The sequence below is a fragment of the Microcebus murinus genome, chromosome 18 (assembly GCF_040939455.1).
Source record: "Microcebus murinus isolate Inina chromosome 18, M.murinus_Inina_mat1.0, whole genome shotgun sequence".
NCBI lineage: Eukaryota > Metazoa > Chordata > Mammalia > Primates > Cheirogaleidae > Microcebus > Microcebus murinus.
In genome coordinates this window covers 18,988,297-19,004,193 of record NC_134121.1, presented here as the reverse complement: position 1 = coordinate 19,004,193, position 15,897 = coordinate 18,988,297, and the positions used below count along the sequence as shown (strand labels likewise).

The 15,897-nt window shown below is 42.1% G+C and overlaps 1 protein-coding gene across 3 annotated transcripts in view; it reads right to left on the bottom strand.

The window, feature by feature from the left end:
* SMG6 (SMG6 nonsense mediated mRNA decay factor) overlaps positions 1–15,897 on the bottom strand; it is a 221,692-nt gene that overhangs the window by 147,023 nt on the left and 58,772 nt on the right. For all 3 annotated transcript variants that reach the window (XM_012740650.3, XM_075994252.1, XM_020280862.2), the window contains exon 10: positions 13,427–13,572. In XM_012740650.3, the coding sequence (XP_012596104.1) occupies positions 13,427–13,572 (146 nt within the window). The remainder of the gene's footprint in view (positions 1–13,426; positions 13,573–15,897) is intronic.

The window sequence follows — 15,897 nt, the reverse complement described above, 5'->3', positions numbered from 1 at the left end:
GCTATTTTGCTCAGACTGGTCTTGAACTCCTGGCTTCACGCAATCCTCCCACCACAGCCTCCCTAAAGTGCTGGGATCACAGATATGTAAAACTTCACCCAGCCTTTAAACAATTTTTAAATAATACAATTCCAACACATTAACATTTTCCCAGGCACAATTACTTAGCTAAAAAAAAGGCATACATTAAAAAAAAAAATTAACAATCTGGCACTTGACTAATTCTTAAAAAAATAATTAACAATCTGTTATTTTCTTTTGTATTTTATTTAAAAAAATTTTTTTTGTAGAGAAAGGGTCTCACTACATTGTCTAGGCTGGTCTTGTACTCCTGGCCTCAACCGATCCTCCCACCTCGGCCTCCCAGAATGCTGGGACTACAGGTGTGAACCACCATGCCCAGCCACCAATCAGGTATTTTTTTATTTGCCTAAACTCATTTTATGTACTTTCAGACCCTAGTAAATCAATCAATCATTATTGATTATACAATTATTATCATTGTTTTAAAGGTCTCACTGTGTTGCCCAGGCTAGAGTGCAGTGGCCCCAATCATAGTTCACTACAGCCTAGAACTCCTGGGCTCAAAGGATTTTCCTGCCTCAGCCTCCTGAGTGTCTGGGACTACAGGTGTACACAACCACACATGGATAATGATTATGTATCCTAGCCTTGAACACTGCTAGGAATTTGATAAAATGTCTTCCAGTCTCTTGTCCCCATGGATACATACTCCAGTTGAGGGATCTACCCATTTTATGAAGCTAAAATAGTTGTATTTTCAGGAATAGCTAAATATTCTCTACTTGGTCTATCAGGTTGTTATTTCTTCTGCAATGAAAAAGGAGTAAGACAATGAGCAACGTCAAAAGAAAACAAGATAGTTGCTAAACCCTCAAAACCAAAGTTGCTTCTTTTGAAATTCAAGTTCAAGAGAGGAAACATAATCTTCCCTTATGAGAAGAAGAGAAATAGTGGCAAACATACTATAGTGGAAAGGTTTAATTCAATAAACATTTGTTAAATGTCTTCTATGCACAAGGTACTAGATGTAGGAACAGGTTTAGAAGTGATTAATTCGCATGATATAGCAAGTAAAACTTCAAATATCTTTTTTATCATTACAATTTTTAAAAATGTTTCTTATTATGAAAATATTGTGATCATTACAAAGGACCACAAAAATACAGAAAGAAAAAACAAAAACAAAAGAAAGTTTAAAACACCCATAATTCTACCAGAGAATTATGGTTAAGTTTTGATGGATAGCCATCAAAAAATATATATGTATAATATATATTATTTTACTAAAATGTGATCAATCACAAATCATGAGGCCACATGACCTTCAGAGAAAAGAGAGATCACATTTTTGGCAGCTGACTTCCCCTTTCTTCCAAGAGTTAAGTACCCAGAAAACAGAAAAGTCATGGCCTGATTCTCCATACTGGGCAGGATATGTCTGTTCCACCCATACACCTCTCTCTGAGCTCTTAAGGCAAAGAAACTTCAAAAACATCTCCTCATCCTCTACCCTCCTCCTGCACATTAACTAGAGCCCAAAACAGGAAAGTGCTCCAACATACTACACACAGTAGAAATGCTGCCCTCAGCCTCCCTCAACATTGTTTCCACAGTCACACACTAACCAATGAAAAGGGCCAGAGATTATGAATAACACCTGTATTCAAATGTCTGGCCAAGTATGGTACCATGAGGTGGTGCTGCGTGAGCCCCTATCCCCTACTGGCACAGCCTACTCCCTTGCTATTTAGCTCAATAGATGGTTTAATCCAAGAGCATTTTCCTCAAAATAGAGATATATTTCCCCCTAACATTCTGTTATAGCACAGATGATTCACTTATTAGAAAAACAGGATAACCACAAAAGACATCCATATTCCTTCCCCCCGAAATGGCAAGCCAGCAAGACTACTCACCTACACACATACCCATGCCAACCTTCCAAGCCTGAGCTTTCCCAGCTGGTGAGTTTTTACATGGGGTGAGGTGAAAGATTTAACCCGGACAATGTAGTCCATGACAATTCCAACCCTACCTCACCCAAAGTAATATAGAAAAATGGGCTGACTCCTGGTTGGGAACTTTTATATCTGATGCAAAAGATAACATGTTCCTGTATTACTTAATTTAGCATGTAGGGCTCTTCACATTTCTGACGACCTGCATAAAATTACCCAACAAACAATGTTAGAATTCTCTCCAGCTGATGGAAATGAAAATACATTTGCGGAGCTAGAAAAAACTTCTCCAGTGGAGACCTTTTTAAGCCTAGGAGCAATGAAAATAGAGAGGAAGAGAATGACATATTTAACTACATAAAAATTTAAAACTTTTATACATTAAAAAAAAATAAACATAATAAAAACCAAACACAAATAAGAAATTACCAATGAATATAGCAAGGATTTACTATATTTACTATCTGTAAAGCTGAAATAAATTGGTAAGAAAGGCTGGAATATAAAAGTAAGCAGAGAACAAGACTACACAGAACCATAACTGGTTAATAAAACATAGGGGGGAAGGCCGGGCGCGGTGGCTCACGCCTGTAATCCTAGCACTCTGGGAGGCAGAGGCGGGCGGATTGCTCAAGGTCAGGTGTTCGAAAAGAGCCTGAGCAAGTAGAGCGAGACCCCGTCTCTACTATAAATAGAAAGAAATTAATTGGCCAACTAATATATATAGAAAAAATTAGCCGGGCATGGTGGTGCATGCCTGTAGTCCCAGCTACTCGGAAGGCTGAGGCAGGAGGATCGCTTGAGCCCAGGAGTTTGAGGTTGCTGTGAGCTAGGCTGACGCCATGGCACTCACTCTAGCCTGGGCAACAAAGTGAGACTCTGTCTCAAAACAAAAACAAAAACATAGGGGGGAAATGCCCATTCTCACTAGTAATCAAAGAAATACAATTTAAAACAAGACAGGTTAGAAGATAGCTTGGCAGTTTCTTATTAAAACTAAATATATTCTTACCATATGGTCCAGCAATGGTGCTCTTTGGTATTTACCCAAAGAAGCTGAAAACTTATGTCTACACAAAAACCTGCACACGGATGTTAGTAGCAGCTTTATTCATAATTGCCAATACTTGGAAGAACCAAGACATCCTTCAATAGATGAATCGATAAATAAACTGTAGTATATCTAAACAATGGAATATTATTCAGTGCTAAAAAGAAACAAGCTAGGCCGGGCATGGTAGCTCACACCTCTAATCCTAGCACTCAGGGAGGCCGAGGTGGGTGGATCGCTCAAGGTCAGGAGTTTAAAACCAGCCTGAGCAAGAGTGAGACCCCGTCTCTACTAAAAATAGAAAGAAATTAATTGGCCAACTAATACATATAGAAAAAATTAGCCGGGCATGGTGGTGCATGCCTGTAGTCCCAGCTACTCGGGGGGCTGAGGCAGAAGGATTGCTTGAGACCAGGAGTTTGAGGTTGCTGTGAGCTAGGCTGATGTCATGGCACTCTAGCCCGGGCAAGAGTCAGACTCTGTCTCCAAAAAAGAAAAAAAAGAAAGAAACAAGCTATCAAGTCATGAAAAGACACAGAGGAACCTTAAATGTATATCACCAAATGAAGGAAGTCAACCTAACAAGAATATATATACTATATGATTCCAAATATATGACATTCTGGAAAAAGCAAAACTATAGAGGTAATAAAAAGATTAGGGGTTAAAGGGGAGGGAGGGATGAACACAGAAGAGCACAGAGGACTTTTAGGACAGTGAAACTACTCTGATACTATAATGGTAGACACATATTATTATACATTTAAAACCTATAATGCATACAATACCAAGAGTAAACCTGAACGTATTCAATTTGAGTGATGATGTGTCAATATAGATTCATTGACAGTAATAAACGTACCACTCTGGTGCGGGATCTTGATAGTGGAGGAGGTTGTGTGTTTGGGAGGATGGGGGAATAGGAAGCACATGGGAATTCACTGTATATTCCATTCAATTTTGCTGTGAACATAAAATTGCTCTAAAATATAGAGTCTGTTTTTGATAAGGGAAGGTTTCCTTCTATCATTTATTCAACAAATATATGAAGGCCTACAATGGACCAAAGACTTATAAAAAATTAAAATAGGCTGGGCACGGTAGCTCATACCTGTAATTCCAGCACTTTGGGAGGCCGCGGCAGGAGGATTGTTTGAGACCAGGAGTTTAAGGTTACAGTGAGCTATGACTGCATTCCAACCTAGGCAACAGAGCAAGACCCTGTCTCTTTAAAAAAAAAAAAAGGCCTGCTGGAAGGTAGGTGATTGCTAGGCATTCTCAAATACTGCAGATAAGAGTGTAAGCTGGTATGACTTTTTTTTTTTTTTTTTTTTTTTGAGACAGGGTCTTGCTCTGTCGCCCAGGCTAGAGTGTAGTGGCATCATCATAGCTCACTGCAACCTGAAGCTCCTAGGCTCAAGTCATCCTCCTGCCTCAGCCTCCTAAGTAACTGGGACTACAGATGCAAGCCACCATGCCTGGCTAATTTTTTCTATTTGTTTGTAGAGATGAAGTCTTGCTCAGGTTGGTCTCGAACTCCTGGCCTCAAGCAATAATCCTCCTGCCTCAGCCTCCCAGAGTAGTAGGATTACAAGTGTGAGCCACCATGCCTGGTCCTGGTACAACTTTTTAAGAAAGTAACCTAGCATCGTGTACCAAAATGTTAAAAGACTTCAAACCTCAAAGGACTTCAAACTCTAACAACTGAGCTTCTAAAAATATATTCTAATAAAATAATATGAAACACAGATAAAAGTTTCATGTTTAAAGATGTCAAACACAGCATATTTATAATAGTAGAAACCTAGGGAGGAAAATGTCCAAAAACAGGATAATGATTAAATGAATGTTAACATATTCATAAGAACATTATTCATCCATTATAAATGTTTACAAAGAATTTTATAACTCTGAATACAATAAGTGAAAACAGTGGAATCAAGTATTTTATACTCAGCATCTTTTCAACTGTGTAAAAAAACCCTTAAATTTTCATACATAATGTAAGAAGGAATGTCATTGCCAGGAAGTTGGTTTCTACTTTATCTTTTTAGTACTCTGAACAAAACCCAAATCGTTAAATCTTTTTTTAAAAATTTAATTAATTTACATAAACAGGACAGAGTTGCTGCAGTAAGGAAAAGTAAAAATATGGTAAATGAGTAGAGAAAGAGAAATTTAAAAAAGTGTTTTGGGGCAGGAAGGACAAAAAGTAAATGATGAAAAGATTTAAGAGATAAGAAAGGACAAAAACTTGTGCTGTTCAAGAAATTTTGCTTTCCAGAGCCCCAAAGATATTGACTCCAGGATTAACAATAAATACTAAAGCACATTAATGTATTTTATATAGCGTCAGGATGCAAAATATGCTTGGAAATCATACTTTCAGGAAAATCACCTTAACAAAACACAAAGAAAGACAGTTCATGAGCAATAACTCAGTTAATGATGCCATTGGCCTTGTCATTCAACCTTTATTGTCCAGAGTAACTTGCTGACAAATTATTCTTTGACTTGAACAAAATTCAACACATGTTTATTGAGAACTTACAATGGGCCAGGCACTAATTTAGATGCTCACAACACATCAGTGAATAAAAGATCCCTATTGGCAGGGAGCTTACACTCTTACAGAGAAGTAGTAGAGGAAGAGAAATAATAAAAATATGCATAATAAGTAAATGAACAGGATGAAAAAAAATCAAGAGTGCAGGGTGGAAGTAAAGTACAGCAGTGTTAAATAGGGTGGCTGGAGTAGGCCTCATGGAGGTAACATGAAGCAAAGACTTATAGGAGGTAAGTTATTCACCAGGCAATGGCTAGATGCTAAACATTCTGAAAAAATAGCTAATGCCAAAGGCCCACAGGTGGGAGAATCCCAGCTTGTTAGAGGACCTGTAAGAAGGGCAGTGTGGCTGAAGCAAAGTAAGCCAGGGGGAGAAGAGTAGTGAATGAAATCAGAGAGAGGCTTCTCTGACATCATTCAGAGTAGTCAATGAAGTCAGAGAAGCCTCTCTAAGGGGTGGGAGGAGAGGTCCACACAGGAAAGGCTTGAAAATACTGTGGCTTTTACCGAGTGAAATGGAAAGCCAGTGGAACAGAGAGTGAGTGAGTGAGTGAGTGAGTGAGTGTGTGTGTGTGTGTTTTGAAAGGGGACAGGGAGGCTAGAGGAACAAGAAAGACCACTGAGGAGTTTCAAGACTTTCTGGACTATCTTCCTTTCCATGTTTAAAAAGAAGTTTTATCTACAAGGAATATTCAGGTCCATGGTTGCAGAGAGGTTTTTTCTTTTCCAATGAGGAATCTTGAAGAATGTGTCCAGGGCCTACAATTGTGTCCTTAGCAGGCATCTCAAAAATAATGATTACTAAACATTTCCCTCTGCTCATTGCCCTGACATGAGTTCTGGGCATCACCCTCTCTCAGGGGAGAGGTGAAAAGAGGTTATGCAGAACAGACAGTGATAACAGGATGACGTCACAGGTGTGCCTCAAAGAAGCCCCCAGTGAATTCAGCTCATAACCACTCTACAGTGATTTACTCTATGCTGCCAACGCCAGCTGGAGAAGGGATGAAGAAAGCTGACACAGCCATAAGCCCTGAGCAGGCACTGTAAGATCTTTCTCCCTCCAGTCTCCTGCCAACCCCTCCCCTCTTTCAACCACTGATCCTTGCCTCAGAAGCCAAAGTGTGAACAGCACGTGTCCGGATTTCAGAAACCTGCCCAGCAGTTGGAAATTCCCCGCAGCGTGTCAATTGCTGCATCTGCTGTTGGCACTTAGGGCAAGGGATCACACGGACATTTTCTGAACATAAGCTTCAAGATGGGAGTCTTATATCTGAAGAGGGGACTAAACAAGCCAGAACACTCCAATTACAGTAAATACATTCCTAAATATGTGACAATCTGCCTTCTGAAAAGGAAACCGAGATATACAAGCAAACCAAACAGCTCTAAGAACAGCAGTAGTCAAGAACAAAAGCACAGAGTACCCTGACTAATGGAAAGGATTTTATGGGCCAACAGGGTTCACCAGATATGTAATGCAATGTAGTTGAAACAAGAGAGTAGTCTTTTCCAGATCTCTAGCTCACACCCTTGTGGCAATAAATGGCTCCTATCACTTCAGCTGCAGCCTCCCCTTCACCTCCCTAATCCTTTTACCTTTCTTCCTCACCCAATTAGCCCTCTGAGCAAGTATTTCTACATGGAACACCTCCTGGAAAAATAAAAAAATGTAAGCCCAATAATACAATGTGCCACAAGAGTAGGCTATAAATGGGCAGAAGCTGGAAAAGGAAATAATCTTTGGAAGAGCAACCTGCATGCCCTTGCCACCAGGATATAGATGCCCTTCCTGGTCACTGGTCACACTGCTCACAGGCAGAGCTAAAAAAACAAAAAAAAAAGCTTGAGTCTGATGATAAAAATAAAAAAGGAATCACAGCATCACGACATTTCCACTAGTAATATGACAGGCAGACGAGAAACCTAGATCTACTCTCCAAATGAAATACTAATTATCCTGGAAAAGATATTTTAAAAAAATTTTAGGCCAGGTGTGGTGGCTCACGCCAGTAATCCTAGCACTCTGGGAGGCCAAGACGGGAGGATTGTTTGAGCTCAGGAGTTCAGAGACTAGCCTGAGCAAGAGCAAGACCCTGTCTCTACTAAAAATAGAAGGAAATTAATTGGCCAACTAAAAATATATAGAAAAAATTAGCCAGGCATGGTGGCGCATGCCTGTAGTCCAAGTAACTCAGGAGGCTGAGGCAGAGGAACTGTTTGAGCCCAGGAGTTTGAGGTTGACACCACAGCACTCTATTTGGGCAACAGAGTGAGACTCTGTCTCAGAAAAAAAAAAAAAGTTGGTTAGGGTCCAAAGTGCAACCCATCCCACAACACACTTGGATTCCTTGTATATTCAATACATAGTATGTATCTGGCCTAAACCCCACCCCTATCCCAAGCTATACATTTAGAATTTTACTCCTGAGAAAAGCTTAAAAAGAGCTTAGAAAAGGTAGCTAAAAGACCTGCTACCAAAACTGCCTCAAATAATGTTTCTTCTTCAGAATAAATCCATCCCAGGGCAAAAAAATCAAATTGAGAAGCTATAAAATGGCAACAGAAATAAAATATATAGCTCACATTAACCACGGGGCAACAATAGGATGTTGCACTTCTACACTCTACACAAAAGCAACCATGGACACCAAACCGCATGCTAACTGGGGCAAAAACAAAGACCATTTCTTCAACTGATATGGTAAGAAGATTAATTTTATTGATATGAATTTTCTCATTTCCTTAGCCTTTCATAACTGTTTCTCCTTCCCTATCCTAAAATAATATATTCATTCAGAAAACAACAAGGACCCTGGAAATTAACAGCTGGAAAGACAGGTAGGTCCCCTGACACACTTGCTCCTTTTAACTTTTTCTTCTTTTCCAGGGAACTACAGCTAGATCCATAAGCAGAGACTGTCTTAGAAAGAGAAATCTGTACTAAGCAGCCTGTTGATAGTTATATCTCCTCCATAGGAACAGAGGACAAAGCTTAAGTATGTATCCTTCTCTGGCCTGCCTTCTAAGCCTAACTTATTCTGACCTTTGAATCTACTTCTCACAAAATTCACTGGTCATGGGGGCGCACTCTCTGTTAATTTACTCTAACCTGAGTTGTCCTGAAAAATGAAGGTCAGGTAGCACTGATTACCTGTAGAAATCTACTCATGGATCCCTGGGGAAAGAAGCCCAAGGGTTTCTACCACTAGAGATACAGAAGGAGGAATGAAAGGGACAGTTTACACAGCTAAACTCAAGCCTAACCCCTTATGAAAGGTGGATTTCCTGTACAACTGTTCTGACAAGTGGAGGATTAGGCACTTCATACATTTTGCTTGGGTAAGAGACTTAGAAGTGAATTGCCACAGGGGAGAAAACAGCTTTTCTGAAGGTCTTTAAGACTGTTGTATACTAGAAGATAAAAAAATTTTTAGACTGTCAAGAATCTATCAAGAAAAAAAAAATAAAAAAAAAATTTTGATTGTGAACTGAGCTCAATTAGTCAACTCCCAACACAACAATGGCATGAAGCACCCCACACCTACAGGTTAAAGCTTTACCAGTCCCATAGAGACAGTAGTAGCTCTCTATCCATCTGGAGACTCACATGTGGCAGTCCCTATATCTCTTGTAATTCAGGATTACTCACATCATAAAAGGAAGCATAAATGATAATGAAAGGAATGCCAGTCTAGCTCTACCTCAATCCCAGCCCCTAAATATTCCCTAAGAGCAGGCAACACCAGCAGCACACATAAGAAGTGTCTCTTGGGTGCCCTCTTGCTGCCACCAGGGCTTTTCCGCAAAGCTGAAATGGAGGTATACTCTACGAAACTGGCAGAAAAGGAAAAGAGCAGAAAAAAGAGGGGGCCTGGGCACAGAAAAGGGAAGTTATTTCAGTGGTGGCCAATGAGTAACATCCAATGATTTATAGGAGGTATAATCCAATAATACAGTAAAATAAAACAGTGTGTGCCTGAGATGGTTTTGATTCCAAGAATTATAAAACATATTTTTTAAAAAGAGAGAACAAGATGGAGAGAGAAATGGAAGAGGAGGTGGGGGAGAAGGCCAGATTGGAGCAAATTGGGCACAGATGGGGGATGCAATGGAGTTTTAGTGATGCCCTACCACAAATGTTGCTTCAATTTTTCCTCTTCAAGAAACGTGAGTTTTATTTCCTTAAATTACATATTTTTTAAAAAATTAAAATTCTTGGAGTGCTTGTGGTTTAGATCAACAGCTCATCCTCCAGAATCACATCAGCCAATCAGATGGCTCCTGAAGTGTTAAATACTGAGGCCCTTTCTCCCTTTAGGCTCAGCAATGCCTTAGAGAGATTACCAATTGTGACATCACTCTGGGAACCACCTATCTCACCACTAGCTTTGGACATGAGCCAGGTAAGGAACACATGGCTCAATGAGAACTGGCTTTCCCAGAACTGTGGCCTTCCTTGCCCATGTACTCAATGAATACCTAGTGCCTAATAACCAGGCACTATGCCAGGGTCCCGAAATATCCCTTGTCCCATCCCTCAAATTTCTAGACTTTCTGTAGTCCCACTGAAGCAGGATTGGCATAGGGCCCATGTGAGAGGAGATAAAAGTCTCACCAATACACCTGAACCCATGAGTTTTAAGATCACTGCTGAGGCCTGAAAGTTTAGTTGGCTAAATAATGTGGCATAATTCAACCTATTTCTCCCTATGAGAAACGTGGGAAAATCTGACCTCACAACCTCTGCATCCATGAGCAAAGGGAGGGAAAACCACAACCTAGGAAAAGGGGAAAGATATCATTCTCTCACCATCATCTAAGCTTTTCCTTCTATTCTGCCTTCTGCAGTGTCCAAAGATTTTGGCAAGTTTGGAAAGTAATCACACTAAAGTGTTAGTAACAATATGATTTCCATCCCTGGACTACTGATATTGTGAAAAGAGGATAGTTATACAAGGGTAGCACTGAACAAAAAAAGAATGATGCATGACAGCATTAGAGGCATCAGCAAAGAACATACTTTTTAAGTAAGGATGTCTCTGTTGCTCCCTGAATTATACTCCTTAGGTACTGCATCTATGGGAAAGGCTCAGGTACAGATTGAGAGGATTTAGACCATAAGGATTTGGGCCATAAGATCACCTCTGCTTCAGGCTGGAATGCTCCTTCTCCAGAGTCCAGGAACTGACATATGCAAACACCCACCCAGAAGGACACGTCCAAGAAGAAATGGAAAGAAAAATGATGGCCCAGATGTTCTGTAACTTGCAGTGACTGCCAAATCACCACAGACCCCAAGCACCTGGGAGGGCCAGGCAGCATCAGGCCCTCACTTCCTGGTTTCAGGCAGCCAGGGACCCACGGCCAGGTGGTGACTCCGACAGCATGCAGACTGGCCTGGAGAGAACCTTTAGAAGGGCACAGGCTGACGGGACTTGAGGGCTGAACATGCAGGGCTGATTTATCACTTCCTTACTCATAAAAATGTGATTCAAACTGCTGCTGATTAGTGAAGGATTTAAATCTTTACCCTCTCCCCAACCCCCTTCCCTCTCCACCCCCGGCACAGATGCTGCTTCTCAGCCACAACACCCCCTTCTTGCCACTGTCCATGCAAGCACAGCACAGGGGCCCAGAGAAGATGACTCATGTGCTGGGAAATGGAAAAGTGCATCTTCCCACCAACCAGCCCTGCTGAGTGCTCTGTTCACCCCTCTCCCAATGGCAGCCCACACAGTGGGGTCTGGATGGCCGCCTCAGCTGCACACCGGGTACTTGGCAGCACGTCCACAGAGCTCTCTGTCCTAGCTGAGTGTTATATCCTGTGGCCTGGGCCGTTTTTCCCTGAAACACCCTGGAGCCTCTGACTACTTCAGCTTACAGTCTTCTTGGCCCCAACTGCCTCATGGAGGTGAGACTCAGGACAAGGTTAGTAATGAGAAGTAGGGTCTCAAGTACTGGCTTTTACACATCTTTCCTGACTAGAGGGTCCTCATTACGACCAATCATGGAAGACTCCTAGAAAAAGTACCTTGGCCTCAAATAGGGAAATGACTCTTTCTTTCTCTGTACTCACCATCTCGCCTTCCTTTCACCCATATTTTCTTAACCTTTACTTAATAGGTACAAGAAAAGGTGGCCCATGAAAAGGCCAAGATATTCCTTTTCATGAAGCAAAAGCTGCTAAAAGCAGATGCTTCACAGGTAAGAGCTGTAGGTCCTTTACATTCACACCGATAGAAGCCACAGGCCATTTGTGCTAGAAAAATACCTTGGCAGAGCCTGAAGCTCTACAACAGGCAGCTCACTGAACTCTGGGTTGTTTTTAGTGGGAGGTAGGAAAATGAACAGGAGGGCCCGTTTCCAGAGTCCAGCGAGCTTCCTACTTGACAGCAGAATGTCCCTCCCCTTTGAACTTCACATGCTTACCGGCATAGCACTTTACAAACTTTATTTCCTTTTTTGTGGAAGCCAGTGCTGCCTCTTAGGACTTCATGCTTCCTCAGAGCCATTTAAGCAAATAGCCATCTCAGGAATAATTAGCCAAGTTCCAAAAGGCCCCTAAGCCTCTGCATCTTGCCTTCTGATGAGAATTCTAAATGCTGTGGCAGCCAGCATGAGAGGAGGAAATCCTCTAGGATTCAGATCCTAGAGGGCTGAAAACCCAGGCAGACTAGGAGAGGACTGTGTAGAGTCCCAGGAGGAGCCACGTTTCAAGGGAAAGCGTGGCACACTCACTCATCAGGGAAGAAACTTCCCCACCACCAGCAAGCTGAAGCACAATCCTCAAGTACAAATGGGAAGGGAAATACATTAACCTCAGGGTAAGAGAAAGCACTAAGAAAAGGTGCAACCAGAGAACCAGCAACACTCTGTCCAGAAACGCCAGATTTGTTTTACAGCAGAGTCTCTATGGGGCAATTCCCACTTCCTGGCATCTCAATATCCTTCTTGCCCTGAGACCAAACACTCTCTGCCAATGCTCTGAAATGATTCCTTGGCAGCATGGACCAAATTTTGTTTCGCTTGCAAACAAACAACAAATAATGCTGCCCCCATGCTACATATTCTATCAAGTCAAACCACATCATCCTTCCCTAAGTGGGGCAGAGGGCAGGGAAGGGATCCTGGTAACATTTTTGGACTCTGACCTGGTCACCAGAACATTTAAAAACCCTGCCAATCTGCCCTTCCCCCCCTCTATTCCCCTCTGCCAAAAAACCCCAAAGAGTGTTCAGAAAAACATTTCAGACTGCACACCAGTATAATAGCCAAATTCAGGGCCTGGTGGCTTTTGTGCTTCCAGATTTGAATCACCAACGCTCATCAATTCTCTGTTCTTACTCCCTGGCAGGCTCCCACAAGGGATATCCCATAGGGAACTAGACTTTTCCATATTGAACAAACAGGGTACATGAGTCCTGAAACAGCTATTCCCAATCCCTGCCAAGCGTATGGTCTCTGCAATGAAACATTTCAGCAATGCCTCTCCCTTGGGAGAGGCTCTGGGTCTGCAGCCTCCAAGAGGCCTTCCTGCTGCCTTTAGAATAGCCAGATGTGCAACAGCATCTCTGCATTTGCAAATTAAGCTCTATACCCATGATTCCCTCCTTCCATCCCACCCAAGCACTAAAGAGTCATCTAGATTTCAGAGAGTAAACTCAGTATCTGAAAGGAAACGGTGAGGAGGGTTGTGTGTGTGTCTCTGTGTATGTGTATGTGTGTGTTGCAGGAGGTGGAGTGAGGTGTGGGTCGTGGTATTTGTAGCACAGAAAAGAAGCTAAATCAATCTCTGTCTAAATGAAGAAATTGGACATTCCTTACCTTTTAACTGGGAGTTGTGCACAGCAAACATGTTGATGGTCATAAGCTGCAGCATGCGGGTACTTCCAATAGGAGAGGGGCTATGCTGCAGCAATACCTGGAACTCCTTGAGGACCTTGTCAGCCACTGCAGGGAATGTCTCCATCCTGCAGATACAGAGAGCCCATCAGTGAAGCACATCCCCAAGAGCATTTGGTGTACATACATGCACGCGTGCACACACACACACATACACTCTCTCTCTCTCTCAAAGCAGACAACCAATGGCCAGGACATTTCTTTGCTACTTTCACAAACCTTCCTGGTATCCTGCAATTTTTGAACAAATTTGAGAGAAAGGAGTAAAGTTTTCAGGGTTCAGAGATGGAAATAACTCGATGTTTGGATAAATCACTGTGATTTATTATCCATTGGTATGCTATTTCCTAACCCCTGGCAGTAACTGGATTCGAGCTGATATCAAAGTTTCTCTCTGAAACCGTCAGTTTTTCTAAATAGTGAACAAATTTTCTTTAATCTCCAAACTTACATAGTCCCCAAACTGTTTGGTATGAGACTATATTCTATAAAAACAGTTACATGAATCTAAAGATTTTTTACTATAGGGTTTTTTTGTTTTTTGTTTTTTTCAGGAAAGCAGACACAGTTCTGCTGTTATCTTCTTAGGTATTATCACATTAATTGTTTCACCTAAGGATCCCAAATTTCCCCTTGAAGAATCCCTAGACCTAGAGCCCCCATGATCTGTTTCCGTCTTTCTTGTGTTACTGTCCTCCTCCCCCTCAAAAGCATCTGCTCATCAGGGTTTGTATGTTTTCAGGCCAGTAGAAATATAATGCCCTGGCCAACTGCCACTCCCAATACAGGAAGAGTCCGTAATGTAGGGAGGCAGAAATCCAGCCAGTGACCTAGGACTCCTAAGGAAAGGTCATTCGAAGCACTGCTTGCCAAATGTGGCCACTGGATCCCAAACAGTGGTGCATGCCTGGAGCTCCTTTGGCAGTAGGAGGAACAAACCACAGCTGAAGTCCTCTGAAATAAAAAGCAAGTTCAAACTTGGTGCTAGAGAGAGGAACCAGGCACATCAGCTATAGGGCCACGCTAAACAATTCATGGTCAGTAAAGTATTTTTTATCTACCCTCTCAGGCTCCCAAGCAAATACACTGCTTATGACATACTTGAGGGGTGGGAGCAGCTCTAGGCTGGACTAATAAATAGCTTCTGGAAAGTCACATGGAAGGTAATCCTCCTTAAAAGATACAAAACAGGCTGGGCGTGGTGGTTCATACCTAGCACTTTAGGAGGCCTAGGAGGCCGAGACAGGAGGATCACTTGAGCCCAGGAACTTGAGACCAGCCTGGGCAATAGCGAGACCCTGTTTCTACAAAAAATAGAAAAATGAGCCAGGCGTGGTGATGCGCGCCTATAGTTCCAGCTACTTGGGAGGCTGAGGCAGGAGGATCGCTTGAGCCCACGAGGTTGAGGTTGCTGTGAGCTATGATGACGCCACTGCACTCCAGCCCAGGCAAGAGAGTAAGACCCTGTCTCAAAAAAGAAAGATACAAAACAGTTTCATGTCCTAGAGAAAGGTGCTTCTGGTTTCACCCGAACCTTGGCCCTTCCCCAGTGAGTAGTCCCCAGATTAGAAAACTCCAGAGTTTTCTGGAATCTTGGCAATCTTCATTCTTTGCCCTTGGATGGCAACTCCTATTACTGACCCTCTGGTGCCCAGAAGTCACACCACAGCTATGGGTCAATTACAGTTTACATTCCAGTTCCCTCTCTGCTGAGCTGTCCTCATTTTCATTGGCACAAAAACATGCCATGCATTTGCTTCCCCCCCCACATGCCATTTCAAGTGCCCCCCCCCAAAACAAAACAAAACAAAACTCTTTTTTTCTGTCTAAAAAGTTTCAGAGCCGTTAAAACTCTTGGTAGATTTGGAATGGCAGAGAGTGATATGTTTGGGGCTGGATTGGATCCATTTTTCCCCATGGGCTATAACAAAGGTTTCATTTTAAATCCTGACACTGTGCAGTACTCTTTCTGGTCGGAGGTGGGGAGGGGGGCTAGCACTTCTCATTACGAGAATAGCAGAGTTTACTCTGCTTGAAAAGCAGCCACACTGGGCAAGTTTCAGAGCCATGTGTCTCCGTGTTGAAAGGCAGTAGAGAGCCAGCACAGAACGACAGGACAGAATTGTCACGTGGGACAGTCTTACTTCGAAGCTGTGTCTGAGGTAGCCTCTTCCCTGGGGTAGGAATTGAAACAAATTCATTAACACTTTCTAGGTTAGACTGAAATCTTGAACGACCACCAGGCCAAAAGTCTACATTTTCTTTTTTAAAAAGTTTTCAAAAATCCTCCCTTTGCCTTTCAACCAGTTCAACATGATAAAAAGAAAGAACAAAAAAAGCAAATGCATAAGGATATAAGTTAGAGTACTTTCAAATGCGAGGGACGTCGGATA